General features: G+C 38.6%; 1 protein-coding gene across 6 annotated transcripts in view; it reads right to left on the reverse strand.

The window, feature by feature from the left end:
- 5PtaseI (inositol polyphosphate-5-phosphatase A) overlaps positions 1 to 15512 on the reverse strand; it is a 589076-nt gene that overhangs the window by 250007 nt on the left and 323557 nt on the right. For all 6 annotated transcript variants that reach the window (XM_067142880.2, XM_067142882.2, XM_067142879.2 and 3 more), the window contains exon 13: positions 72 to 137. In XM_067142880.2, coding sequence (XP_066998981.1) covers positions 72 to 137 — 66 coding nt within the window. The remainder of the gene's footprint in view (positions 1 to 71; positions 138 to 15512) is intronic.

Raw genomic sequence — 15512 nt, forward strand, 5'->3', positions numbered from 1 at the left:
CTATAGATCAAGTTCTTGGCCATTTGTTTTTCCATTACAGAATAAGAGACACTCAGATTATCAAATATTACCTTGTGATCACCCATGCAAGTGCTTTTTCCCATAATGCCATATTCCACACTGCTTGGTTCACCAATCTGAAATCACAAGAATAACAACAAATAATATGTTAAAACATAAATTGCAGCTAAAAGAAAAACAAGGGTACAGGTGTGATACTATGGGTCACAAACATAGTAACAAGTAAAGGTACTTGCAGACTTTTTGTACCACTGATTATTATTTTTGAGCAGGCCTATTTGACAGGTTCTTTCAAGTAATTAGACATTTTTCCCTTTGAAAGCTATTACTGCAGTAAAATTTTCTTGCGGGAACCAAAAATATAATGCTAGATTAGGAGAAAACTATAGTTTTTCACTGAAAAAATCTGAAAAGAATTTAACAAAATACTGTACAGGTAGTACAAATGCTAGCAGATACAAAGCCCATTTCTCATGATACTTCTTTGAAATAGTCAGAGCCAATATACATAACGACCTTAGTGACATATATACATACATACTGTAACAGTCATCCTGGTCCAAGCTAAAGTCCTCGCACTTCAAACATGAATTCTGTGCTGTGCGCTGGCTCAACAGCATGCTGTTTGTATGTGATATGGAGCGAGTGACGTCACAGCTAACCTTCCTTGTGGCTGAGAGATTGCATCAGCCAGAGAACATTTGAAATTTTCTACGCTCAATAACTTTTTTCAGACAAAGAATTCGATTATGGGAATAACATCACCATGTTGCCCGATTTCTTATCTCCAATTCTACCAAGTTGGATGTGCATCCAACGTAAATCCAGGGAGATATTCAATGTAATACAATTGCTGTTCTCTTCAAGGTTTGAGGATAAAAGGAGGACCATTTCTCAAGGCAGAACACAGTGTCTTCTGTACCACGGTCGAACCTGGTTGGTCGGTTTGTGGAAATCGCGATGTCATGCTATGTGATAGTCTTATTTCGTCGAGTTCCGGACTATAACTCTGTAGTGTCGAGTGCGGACTTATAAAATTTTCCTCATCTTGTGAGTGATAGAATTCTGCTCCAACTACGAGCGATATAAACTGTGCTTCATCAAACTCTAATATTTTTCAAGTGATTGTTTATTCTGAATGAATGTCTAGGACTCGTGATTATTCTTTCCAAGTGCTCATAATTCAAAGTTAACGTTGTGAAAAGTAATAGGATTTTGAACACTGTTTACCCCTTACTGAGTGATTGAATATTTTGAGAAATTTAATTTATATAACCGTGCAATAAAACTTACAATTTCTCGAGTGGCAAACATTTACAAGTAATTGAATACAGAATTAACTTATACTTTGTGAGTACGTCACCTAACTTACAGTTTCCGTGTATAGATGATTCTTGAAAACTGTGTAAATATTCTTGTAGATGATAGACTGTAGACTGTGTATTTGAACTGTGCATTTTCAACTCTACGAACATTCGAACTAAGGACTGTTGATAAATGGTCAATTTCATTTTATTTTTTCATTAACATGCATGAACAAGATTGACTTCACGAGTGAAAGATTCTTATTTCATTTCAATCCAAGTACAGTAGAATTCCATTAGTCCGGCATCCAACAGTCCGGCACCATTCCAGGATTTTTTAAATGTTATTATCTCTTAATAATGATCTCTCGTGAACAACTTGATGCATTATTTGTCGAAACCAATTTATTATTATTTTATTATTTCAAAGTTAATAGTGCAAATGTATCTGATACAATCCATTTGTTATGCATTGACTTACTTAAATATCTCTACAGTATCTCTGTAAATATTCAGCCTAGAAGGCTGTATGCTATACTGAGTACTGGAAAGCCAACCATATGATAAAAAAAAAAGGATTTCAAAAATTGAATGTATGGGCCACGTTCAAAAACGGATGGGAACATGCCTTCAAAAATTGAAGCGGACAGAAGGAAAAGAGAAGTTGTAGATGGAAAGACTCTAAATGTTAAAGGAAGACTTACAGATAAAAACATCGATGAACTCCAGCATTATTATGAAATGGCAAAAAGAAACAAACATTTGAAAAGAGGAATGTTATTAAACTAATGATTCTGCTGACCAACATTTTACTGCTAAACGCCGTGTTCCAGCTGTTTTCGCTGTACGTCTTAACCCATATCGTAGTAAGAGGTACCGCCTGATAGTCCGACATTTTCGGTTATCCGGCACCGGGCCGGTCCCGAATGTGCCAGACTATCGGACTTCTACTGTAATTACATTTAAACTTTGTTAAGACTTAGAAACATTTCATGTGGAATAACTTCAGATTATGCCACGTATCATAAACTATAAGTGGCTATTTATTAAGTTGACTTTATTGACATTCGACGACACAAGTTTCAAGTGGCTATATATACATTTCATGAGTTTAATTTCATTAACATTCAACTCAGCTTGTTTAATTTCCAAGTGTTAAAAGTAATGTGCGTGTTCGATTTTATTGACATTCGGCCGCATAAAATTCATTTCAAGTGATTAATGATAGAACATGGGATAGATTTCAGTGACATTCTACCGTGTGATAATTCTTCAATTATACAGTTCTTATGTGTTATAAACCTTGTTATAAAACATTACTATATCTTTTTCTCGTCTGTGCAGATGCCGCCTTCCACATTAATACATCCAAGGCTTAACTGTGTGTGTTCACGTTTATCATTTACAGGACCTGTTTCGACACCCTTACTTCTACACTGCCTAGATCTTCTAGACCGGGCGAGTTGGCCGTGCGCGTAGAGGCGCGCGGCTGTGAGCTTGCATCCGGGAGATAGTAGGTTCGAATCCCACTATCGGCAGCCCTGAAAATGGTTTTCCGTGGTTTCCCATTTTCACACCAGGCAAATGCTGGGGCTGTACCTTAATTAAGGCCACGGCCGCTTCCTTCCACCTCCTAGGCCTTTCCTGTCCCATCGTCGCCATAAGACCTATCTGTGTCGGTGCGACGTAAAGCCCGTAGCAAAAAAAAAAAAAAAAAAAAAAAAAAAAAAAAAAAAAAAAAAGATCTTCTAGACATCGTATGGATCTTCTAGAAATTCTAGATCTTCAAGAAGTTCCATCGAGGGAGGAATCGTGGCTCCATGGTGCAGAGAGGAGAGGAGCAGCCAGATTTCAAGGACATCACCAACCCTAGGACGAGGAAAGAACACTTCCCAGTATTTCTTCTGTACAGAGGTGATATGAAATTTGAACATTTATTAATAAATTCAGTCTTTTTGAATCGAACTTTATTTCAATAACCTTCTCTCCCTCTGTAAGCACTCCAGTTCAGTACTATACACACCCTGCGTTGAACCTTATGCTCTGCTAGCCCAAGTACAGCATTTACTCTTACAATACATTAGACTGATCAAACAAAGTTAAGCATATACCAGATCCTGCTTTGCTGAGGAAGCACTGATAATGCATTATTTAATGTGATACTCAGAATAGTAAGTACAATGAAAATGTACACTTCTCGGTAACTTTGGATCCAGGATGAAAAGAAAAACACTCAGTATGTGACTAAACCTAACAAATTAAGGAACCTTCTCAGGTAGAACATCATAAATTAAGGACAATTTTCAATTCAGTCCAGATCCCAAGATTGCAGATTCAAACCCGGCAGAGATAGTTGGATCACTAAAGGGTTGGAAAAACCCACCAGACACTCCATGTCATACAATGTTGGTTATGTAAAAGATTTCTGGTGACACATTTGGATTTTACCCGACAAAATTAATTAAATCTTGGCCGTAGATGCCAAAGAGAAAAACATCGAAAATTGGCGAGCAGAAGGCCAAATGGCATCAAATTAAAATGTCTGCACACTTTAACCGAGGCCATTTGATTATTATTATTTGTCAGTAACGAGTAAGTCCTCCATGAACCCTGAGACACTCTTGAATGTGATGGGGCATGCTCGGTACCAAACCATTCAGCATTTCTCGAGGCAAACAGTCCCACTCCTTGAAGGCCTGATAGTTGGGAATCGCTCTTTTAAGATAGGTCCACAAATTCTATGCAGTTCATGTCCGGAGAAGACACCGGTCCCTCCATTATGTGGGTCTCATGCCCCTCCAGGTATTCATTCACAGCTGATGCACAATGTGGATGAGAGTTCTTTCTTCCCCTAGGATCTAACGTCACACGAGTGCATAGATGGATTTTAGCAATGGAACGATAAGAAAGGGTTAGGACTGGGAAGGTACTGGCCATGGCCTTAATTAAGGTACATTCCCAGCATTTGCCTAGTGCAGGAATGGTAAAAATGCCTTGCGCCAGATGACGTTACCGCCATCTAACTTTCTACGACAACATTCTAGCATGTTCTTTATGTTTTGTGTGCACCCATGTGTTTTTACTTCTCCTTTCTTCCCCTCTCTCCTACAAGATATAAATTCAGCTGCTTTAGCATACTCCTTGAGACGGACTATAGACCTGTTGGAGAAAGGGAGACCAAGCTCAATAGCTGCAGTCACTTATGTGCGGCCAGTAGCCAGTACATGTCCAATTCTCATTTTGGTCCATATTGAAATGTATGTTAAGACAAAGAATGTTACAAGTGTTTATTAATTTCCACCTATTCAATACAAAGCGAGTTCTTGTGATTAGGAATTATATCTTGTCATATTAATTGCGGGGACATGTTTTGCCCATTATATGGGCATCATCGGCCTTAATCTCATACCTGTAGGATAAAAATCAGCATCCTAATGGTTCTTAATCAAAGTTTTGAAGAGAAAAGTACATATCATAAATTTGAGGATATTTCTTGTAGGTACTTCTTTAACATTTATGTACTAAAATACATCTAAAATATGAAAGAGTAGGATGACTGTTGTTACAACACTCTTACAATAAAATATTTTTTTTTAACTTTACAATCAGTCCTTATTTATAACTTTTAAGAATGTCCATGGCTAAAACTGTTATATCAAGTTGCATGTTATAAGTTATATATGAACACTTTTTTGGTGTGTTGAATGGAACCTGTTTAAAGCCGCCCCATACTGGTTGAGGGTGTAAAATGTTAATTAAAACAAGAACAGCTTAATCTTTAGATAATGAAGTAGAAATGTGTTTTAAATCATTCCTAGTGGACGTTAAGTTAAGAGTGTAAAGCTGTTGGGCTGTTGAAGTTGTTAAGGTTGTTAATCCAACATCTCGTATGATAAGATAAATCAACAGTCTTCTAAATGTTTGTTGTAGAAGTGAGGAAGGGTTCTCGACTGTGTGTAGCCATATTTATCTTAGCTTGAAGATGTGACTGCGGCTTCTTATATTGATAGTCGAAAGTGAACGCTCAGGTCTGATGTAGATTAGAGCTTGGATGTTGACTTTTACTATTGAGGAATGTGTGGTGTATTGTCTGTAATGAGAGGGGAGTAAAATACTTAGGAATAAAATTAAAGAAAGGAAGAGTTTAAAGAAAAACATTGTGTGTATATTCACTTACCCCTTTGACTATTATCATGTTGATCAGTTGTGTGTATATTCACTTAACCCTTTGACTGTTATGATGTTGATCAGTTGCTATGCTAGTGTTGGAATGACTGACACTTGCACTTCTAGTGTTGTATTGATGTGAGATTGGGGGACGGGGGTGTGGTGGATGGGAGGGGATAAGCGGGGTGTTATGTTTATGTGCCGTTGGTTGCGGGAGGCTTGTGGGGGCGGACAAGGAGGGAGTCATGTTTATTAAAGTAGTAGGGGTCCTTGACGATGATGATTTAAGATTGTTAAGAATGTTGTTTTGTTTTAAATTTAGCGTTTGCAATAATTTGGGTAAAATCTCGTACAAGGGATTTTTGACTTCAATTATTTCATTGAAGTTTAGATGTTTGTTGTAGTATTGGTCTAGTTCTAGTTCATTCATCAATTTCCCTTTACCTACTCTTTTAATTATTGTAAGATTCTGTTCTTTAGTTGTGAACTGATGTCCTGTCTCCTTCATATGGGAACTCATAGCTGAAAATTTGTTGTGCCTGTTGACATTATAGTGCTCCAAGTACCCTGTGTAAAAATTCCAGCCTGTTTGCCCGATATATGAGACGTCACACTGTGTGCATTTGACCCTGCATATGCATGAGCCTGAGTAAATGTTACTGTTTGAATTGACTGTTATGATTGAAAAATAATTTCTGGTTAGTGTTTGTTGTCCTAAATGCTATACTAGTGTTTTTATGGGGTTAGAGACCTGGTAAATACCTGGATTGTTACATTACAGGGTGACTTGAAGGTTAGAAAGAAAATGTAGTTTTGTACTTCTGAGCTTGTGCCTCAGCAGAGGAGATGGAGCTCAAAGGCTAGAGCAGTGCAGACCCCTCAGGGAAAGAGAAGGAGTCCACCAGCCTGAGCTTCACAGGCCCCTCAGCATGGAAAACGGATCTCGTCAGCCAGAACTTTAAACGAGCTAGGGACTCCAACATGAGGAAAAGTCGCAGGAACAGAGACTAACAGAACAGCCACGAGTAGATCATTTAATTCCTAGAGATAATGAACAGTTGTATGCTATCTGTGCGGAGGGAGATAGAGGAAGATAAACTAACGTACACTAATCTGCTACAGCATAGAATTGTAACGAGAGAGAATCAAACACTAATTAACGTAGGCCATATCAAATACCTGAAGCACTAAAAGGGGAGGTACAGAGACAGGTAGATAAAATGCTAGAAGATGAGATAATCACACCTAGTCCCAGACCTTGGGGTGCCCCTTTATTAATCATTCCAAATAATACGGACGCTTCTGGAAAGCAGAAATACAGGATTTGTATCGACTATAGGAAAATAAATTACTTAACGATAGTATCAGTCTATCCTATACCATTAATAACAGAATTATTGGACGCCCTCAGGAAAAGCATGCTACTTTTCCACTATGGATTTAGCGTCAGGGTATCACCAGGTTCTAGTGAGACCGGAAGACCGTGAGAAGATGACATTTTCACCATTAGGTCGACACACTGAGTATATACGAATGCCTATGGGTTTAAAAGATGTGCCCAGCACTTTCGTGAGATTAATGAACACAGCTATGTCAGGCTTAATAGGTGTGAAATGCCTTATTTATCTTAATGATCTTTTAATTTTCTCAAATTCGGTGTAACACCACAACCAGAAGCTCAGGGAGGTGTTTCAAAGACGCAGGGAACATAATCTGAAATTACAGCCAGATAAGTGTGAATTTCTGTACACAGAAGTAGCAATCCTAGGTCATGTTGTGACCACAGATGGTGTGAAACCAGATGAACGAGAAGTGGAGGCAGTAAAGAATTTTCCAAGACCTACCACTACCAAACAACTCAAAGGACTTTTGGGATAAAGTGGGTATTACCATAGATTCATACCTGAATATATAAGATTGTGAAGCCCTTGTATGAGTTCTTGAAAAGTAATATTCCATATCTATGGACAGAAAAACAAGAGACGGCTTTCTGTGCATTAAAACAGAAACTGGCGGAACAGCCCTTATTACAATACCCAGATTTCACAAAACTGTTCGTCCTAAGCACGGATGCAAGCGGTGAGGCTCTTCAAACAGTGCTCTCACAGGGAGAGTTATGGAAAGACTTGACCATAGCATACACAAGTAGGATGTTAAATAAAGTGGAGAAGAATTACCTGTAACAGAAATGGAGCTCTTAGCTACTGATGTGTAGCACAATAGCGCTTACACATAATAATAATAATAATAATAATAATAATAATAATAATAATAACAGAAATACACAGAATAAAAACAAAATTAACACCATATTCGAGGTGCAAAAACTTTAAGTTACAGGTCTACCAAACGACAACTACGGAAGGACATGGAAGGCGAAGGAACCCTACTAGGCCATGAGATCGTGTCTCGTTGTGGGGAGAGAAAGGATCTTGACAATCATTCTCAACTAATCTATTAATTATTTACAAAATCAAATAAAACAAAACAAACAAATGCCAGAGTAAACAACAATTAAAAACACTTAAATAAATAATCCTATAAAGCAAAAACCACAAACTGATCAAGCTCTTCAGATAATAGGAGATAACACTTTAACAAAGAATTGGACACAGAAAGAAGGGAGGCAACTTCAGTGGAAATAACAAAATTTTCATGTGACGTACAATATCGCTATTCAAGAAAGAAAGCTACATTTACATTTAGTTACAAAATACTGAGGCTGAAATGAGAATTGCCTCTGAAAACAAAGATGCTATGACTGTCTGTCGAGGCACAGTCATTCAGAAAACCAAAATTGGTGAATGTGAATGTATAGGGGGAAACGCCGATTCCCAAAACAAAAATTTACTTTAGCACGGGAAGTTACATTAAATGAGAAAAGGCTGAAACACAAGAAAGAATTTATATTAAATCAAACACAAGAATATAGCGCTTATCGTGAGGTTGGTATGTCCACATGGCGGAATGGACCTCAGGCACGTCTGCTCGCTAAATGTATTACAAAACTATTTAAAATAGTCTTATTTGAATTTGTCTATACACTTATTAATGAAAGAAAACGATTTATTCATCCATATATGTTTTGAACTAACCACTGATGAAGAGAATGGTTGACTTCCCGAAACATGTATGGTTAAATAAATAGTTTTCTTTCATTATTCAAATAAGACTATTTTAAATAGTTCTGTAATACATTCAGACTAGTCATTATGGATCAAACAACCATATTAACCTACCATGGTTTATCTGCTCGCTAAGTTGCTCAAAGGTGAAAGACCCACAAGCAAGGAATGCTCTCATGGATGAGCCCAAAAACCGGAAATCGTGCGATCACGAGTGATCAATGAGGACATGGAATTTCCCGGTACCTTCACATTCACCAATTAAAAGATTTAATACACCGACCAATGGGTATACACTTCCTTACATCAGCAAAGTTCTAGAGAGTTTGATTGCGACATATAGAAATTTCCTAACTAAAAATCCACACGTGGCAGTACAAGCTGCCTCTAAAGTTTATGTCTTTCAAGCATTTAAGTACATGATTACACAATTGTCCATACGTATTTGTTTTCTACAATAAATCCAAAATCATATTTTAAGCAGGATAGTAAACATTAACTCCATGGTCAATCTTATACACATAATTTCTTCAAGTTACATAAATAATTTATAGAGTTCACATTCCCAAATCAAATAACACTGTCCTTGACATCTTGATATACAGAAAATAAAATGATAATAATAATAATAATAATAATAATAATAATAATAATTTTATCTTCCACCAAACAAATTCCGAAATTTCTTTTAGTCCTCATCCAAAACGATAATTTTAAATATTTCACTCAATTTTTCAAGGCAAAACAAAATAAACAGATTTTACAAAACCAAATGAAGACGATGACTTGTCCTTTTCTGTTTAAACTTCTGTAACAGTTTGGGGAGTGAAATATTTCAGACCATACTTATTTGGTAGACACTTTACAGTCAGCATGGATCAAAAACCACTAAAGTGGGTATTTAATGTCCAAGATCCATCTTCGAGATTAATAAGATTCAAACTGAAATTGGCAGCATAGGATTTCACTATTGTGTATAAGACAGACAAGACTAAATAAGAACGCAGATGCGTTGAGCAGAATCTCCATGGTGCCTGTGAAGGCAGTGAGGGTAGTACATTCTGAAGGGCAGGAGGCCTCAACTACAGGTGAACGGGAAAGAAATTCTAGCCAGAATGACCTCGAGGATGCATAAGCAGAGAGGTTATTAAGTGCGAACCGAACTCAGGACCCCAACTCCATAAATGCTGAGTCACAGGAAGCTGAGGGCGAGGAACAGGAAAGTTCCCGTAGTAGTACCTTGACCCCAACTTGAAAGGTTACCTCATGTTGTGTGTTCTATCATACCTTTCCTTTTCTTTATTACCTATGAGGGTTTTCCGAGCTATCTCGGAGCAAGGTCAGGACCTCACTGAGGCAAAAAAACTGACCATTTTACAGAAAGCACATTTTTCTCAGAGCATGACCAGGACGTTAAGCCCATCTTGTCGGAAGAACAAAATAGTAGGCCCAGCTGTTAAAGCCCCCAGGGTCATTAGAGATAATCCGAGTACGGCATTCAAGAAAGTAGCGATGAACGGTTTGACCTCTAGCGGTAACCGATAATTCCAACTGTTTCATATTCACATTTCAGAATCAGCTATCTAAGTATCTGATAGCCAGCCCAATACCTGATCAAGAGGCAGATATTATAGCCAAGACATTTTTGATGAACGTAATCAGAATTTTTTGTATACCCAGTAATATATTAACTGATATGGGCAGTAATTTTATGAGTCAATCTTTCAAGAAGCTGTGTGGGATTTTAAGAATAGAGAAAGTGCATACTTGCAATCCAATGGAAGTATAGAGCGAGCACACCGTACATTGGTAGAGTATCTCCGGCACTATATATATGCAGACCAAAATGATTGGGACGAGTATCTCCCTACCGCCACGTTTGTGTACAACACCACCCGACATAGTAACACCGGATTTATACCTTATGAGCTAATTTTTTAGACGTAAGGCAAATATCCCTGGTATATTACAGCGAAAACCAGAGATGACCTACAATTACCAGAGTGTAGTCGAAAATTTAATACAAAGACTACAAGAGAACCACAAGATAGCTCAGAAAACCTTCATAAGTGATAAAGAGGAAGAAAAAGAAAGGTATGATAGAACACAACATAAGGTAACCTTTCAAGTTGAGGACAGGGTACTACTAAGGGATTTTTATTTAATCGTGTCAGAAATATGCATTATACTTACAATTATACAGGACAATAATAAATCTGGTACTATAATCATTAATCATTTCTGATGATGGCAGGTAATGATGTGATTTATGCTCTATATAAATACAAAATTAATTAAATGTGGTGTGACCAATAAGCGGCTAATTTACATGCTACCTTGGTAGCGTCGATCACATTCTGGAGAGAGCAAGTAGTTGGACACAAGTCACAAACAAGAAGATGGCTCATAGTCTGTTCTTGACCACATTCACATAGAGTGGAGTCACAAACAAAACCCCACTTTCTCATGTTGGTCTTTGTTCTTCCAACTCCTGAACGCAACCTGTTGAGCGTCTTCCATACTGACCAGCTTTCCTCGTGGCCTGGAGGAAGTCTTTCGGAAGGCGTCATCCATCCTGCAAGGTGTCTGGATCTGGAACACCATGAATTCACTCTGAAGTTTGATGGTGATTCTGTGAGGCTTTCAGTTGTATGGAGAAAGCCTTTTCTTGATTTGAGCCATTGGGTTGCTGGATGGTACCCATATAAAGTATGGGATGTCAGGTTCAGTGCTTTAGATTTCTCCAGTCTGGATGCACACTCACGGCGAATATCTGGAGGTGGGATACCTGCTAGACAATAAACTTTATCAAGTGGTGTAGATCTCAAACATCCTGTAATGAGTCTGCAGGTTTCATTTAAGGAGACATCCACTTGATTAGTATGACTAGATCTACACCAGACAGGGCAGGCATATTCTGCTGCTGAATAACAGAGGGCTATTGCTGATGTTCTTAAAAGCAGAGGATGCGTTCCCCAGGTTGAACCCGATAATTTCCTGATAATGTTGTTCCTTGCAAATACCTTCCTTTTGGTATTCAGACAGTGCGTTCTATAGGTTAGTGCTCGGTCAAGAGTTACTCCTAGATATTTGGGAGTGAAGCAATGTTCTAATATTTGATCTTCCCAAATCACTTGCAATTTTCTCGCTGTCTGTCGATTTTTTAGGTGAAAGGCAGAGACTTGTGTTTTTGATGGGTTTGGTTTTAGTTGGTTCTCTTCTCTTAGAATTTGTAGAGCATGGGAGAGCTTCTCTTCAGCTAGTTCAAACGTTTCCTCTTGAGCTGCCAGAGCGACATCGTCTGCATAAATAAAGCTCTTTGTCCCTTGTGGGCGAGGCTGATCATTGGTGTAGATGTTGAAAAGTATAGGTGCTAGCACACTCTCTTGTGGAAGGCCATTCTTTAAGTTCCTCCATCTACTCCTCTGGCCTTGGAATTCAACAAAAAACCTTCTGTTCTATAGAAAGCACTCAATCATTTGGGTGAGTTTATAGTCCTTAGTTATACTGTGCACTTAACGAAGGAGTATATGGTGATTAAATGTATCGTAGGCTGATGTCAAGTCAACAAAAACTACTCCAGTGACTTTGTTGTTTTCATAGCCGTCTTCTATATGTTGTGCGAGGTGCAGTACAACTTTTCCCTGGTCGAAAGCCAGCTTGTTCTGGTATGAGTAATGGGTCTATCACTTCAGATAGTCTGTCCAGAATCATTCTTTCTAAGATTTTGTGTAAATGGCACAACAAAGAGATTGGTCGGTAGTTCTTCGGACTGCTATAACTCTTGCTTTTCTCCACAGTTTAGGAATTTTGCAATATTTGGTGCAGTTGTTGAATAAGTCCAAGAGCCATTGCTTACTGACAGGACCAAATCTTTTGAGTTGCTCAATGCAAATGTCATCAAGGCCTGCCGTCTTGCCATTTTTGCATTTATTCAACGCTCTATGTAGATCTTCCATAGCAAACCGGCTAGAGAGAATGCTGTTTTCCTGATTAGTCAGCTTTTCTTCTTTTTTGTTTTGATCCTCTCCCAGCTTTATTTGATTTGCCGCTCTCTACGAGCTGACTAGCTACTTGATTTTCAGAAACGTTGCTATGTACTTAGGTCTTAGTTGTATCATTACTGAGGTGCCTAGGCAACCTCCAAGCATTGTACCTGTTTCTTCCCATATCCAGCTCTTCCATTAATTTAATCCATTGGTTAGGTTTGGATTCTGAAATGGCGGAAATAACATGCTGTCTGCTGCAGATAGTTTCGTCACTGAAAGGATCTTTTTTGAAGAGGTCTTGATATTCTTTCAGGAAAGTGGATGTTTCAGAGGTAAGACCTCGAATGTAACTGGTCCTACATCGTCTAGGAATAGCTTTTCTGGAGCAATACTGGACAACTTCCAAGAACTCTTCATATGCCTCTGGAATGGGATCAATTGTTGTAATCCTCTCATCAAGTATTGTGATGAATTTTTGCCAGTCTGCCTTCTTGAAACTGTACCTTCACCTGAAGTGCACGGTGTGTGGCCGGATTGCTGGTACCAACTGACACATAATTGGGCGGTGTTGTGTGTTAGGAATCGGTGTACAAATTGATTTTATGCTTTGATTAGCTAATTTCTCGCTCACAAAAATAAGATCAGGGTTGTATTCACGTTGCCATCAACCACTATTAAAAGATGGAGGAAGTTTATTTTCATGGATCAAGGACAGTCGACGCAGTTCTGCCCACTCTAGTATGGCATTTCCATTTGAATCATCTTGAGAGTAGCCCCAAACAGTGCTATGACTATTGAAATCACCAACAATAACAGATGGTTTCCGACTGCTGAAATTAGCAGGAGGATGAAACCCTGAGACTTGGAAGATCTAAGAAACTTGAAACACCCTACAGAGATCCTTCCAAGACAGAGCAAGTTGACAGTGTAAACTGTATGTAAAGAGTTAATAAAAAGGATAAGATAATTAAGGTACATAAAAACCGGCTAAAACTGTATGTAAGCTAGACCGCATAGCTGTGAACGAATGGTTCTTGTTTAAACCATGGTAGAACAGCACCCCCATCTACCCCAATGGTTTTCTCGAAGAAGCGATGACTGCTGGTAGAGTTACTATGAAATACTTAGCCAAGCCATATACTAAATTTAGGGGTGTAAAGAAATTGACCCAGTATTAAAAGAGCCTAGCGAAATCGGTATGCAGAGCGCAGATGCCACGACTGGACGGTACCCGTCAATAAAGGTCATGAGAGGTGAGGGCATGACCTAGTTGTACTCTTGCAATCAAGGGGTCATTGCAAACCCCTAACGCAGAGAGCACTAACGCTAGCCAACAATTCCATATTAAGACAAATATAGTGAGACCGTACGTTACAATACATACTTAAAGGCAATCTTAGGCACAATGTAGTAGAAGACATAACTACCCCGTAATAGACACTATAATTCTGTAACAGCATGTAAGATATATTTACAAGGAAGAGTACAGACATTCCGAATGAATGAACGACCTTTCCGGATAACAATGAATAAAGGATAAGGTAGACAACAGCTGTGTTTGTAAACAAACCTTGAATGAGATAAGACAGTGAAGGGTAACATATTATATGAGCGTACCAGAGTGTGTGACTAAACCCGTTAGCTTTCCATGTCTCAGTTGATGAGATGAGTATTTTCACTCTAATGGGCAAAGCCCAGTAAGAAAAGGAATTCTGCCACTACCATACCGGTCCGACCTGTGAAACACTTGTCATTAGTATCACAGGCAGTGGAACATATTGTTGCCAACCTTTGAAGTTTAGAATTTATGTACTGAACCCGCGGCCGGACTACATTCGTAGTCATTACCCGGCCAGGACCCGTTTCCAGCACGGTCCGCACATTTGGACGACGGTCCGCAATATTATTATTATTATTATTATTATTATTATTATTATTATTATTATTATAGATGTTCTGGACCCCACAGCAAGATGCAAGACTGCTACTTGGCGGTAAATTACATATCTGCTGCCACTGTCATTGTTGACAATGCGACCAGCACCATTGTCGCGCGTAGGCAAGTGTGCGGGATTTCTGGCAATACGAATGACATACTTCCGTGCATTATTGACCTTATTATAGAGGTGAACAATTTGACGGGCAATCTCATTCCTATCGTTTATTTCAAATGCGTATAAATTTTTATTTATATGCCAGGAGAATCTACTGTAATCTAAGAACGTTCTTCGAAGGAAAAGATGGCTCTTGAAAACGAACCCAGGAAAGATTAAAAATGACCAGTTTATGATCAGAATAATCTACAGCCTGTTTCCAGTCATTCGACAGGGTCAGGAATGGAATGAATAAAGACCCCATCTAGCGGCGACAATAGGAACTGTGCCAGCTGCCGAAACACTCCTCTGGGGTGATGATCAATGAATGACAAATGAAATGAAATATTGGACAGTGTTGCTGGAATGAATGATGACAGCGAAAACCGGAGTATCCGGAGAAAAACCTGTTCCGCCTCCGTTTTGTGCAGCACGAATGTCACATGAAGTGACCGGGATTTGAACCATGGAACCCAGCTGTGAGAGGCCGGCGCGCTGCCGCCTGATCAACGGAGGCTCCTTATAAGTACATTATGAACAGTAAAATCAATTCGTTTCACGTCCTTTTACACCCCACTACCGTTAAGTTTATTTACCCCCCTCCCAAAACAAAAAGTTAAAAGAAGGCGTGTTTCTTTATGTTTAAAGGAGATTCCAAACACCAATGTTCACATCTATTACCTTCAATTTTGAGATATAAGTATCCCCATAAAATAATTCACTTTTTTCACTTCCTTTCACACTCCCCCTCCCCCACTAAATTTTCCGGCAAAATGTACTTGTTCCTTTAATAGTATAGGATCTTCTAAATAC

The sequence above is a fragment of the Anabrus simplex genome, chromosome 3 (assembly GCF_040414725.1).
Source record: "Anabrus simplex isolate iqAnaSimp1 chromosome 3, ASM4041472v1, whole genome shotgun sequence".
Classification (NCBI taxonomy): Eukaryota; Metazoa; Arthropoda; class Insecta; order Orthoptera; family Tettigoniidae; genus Anabrus; species Anabrus simplex.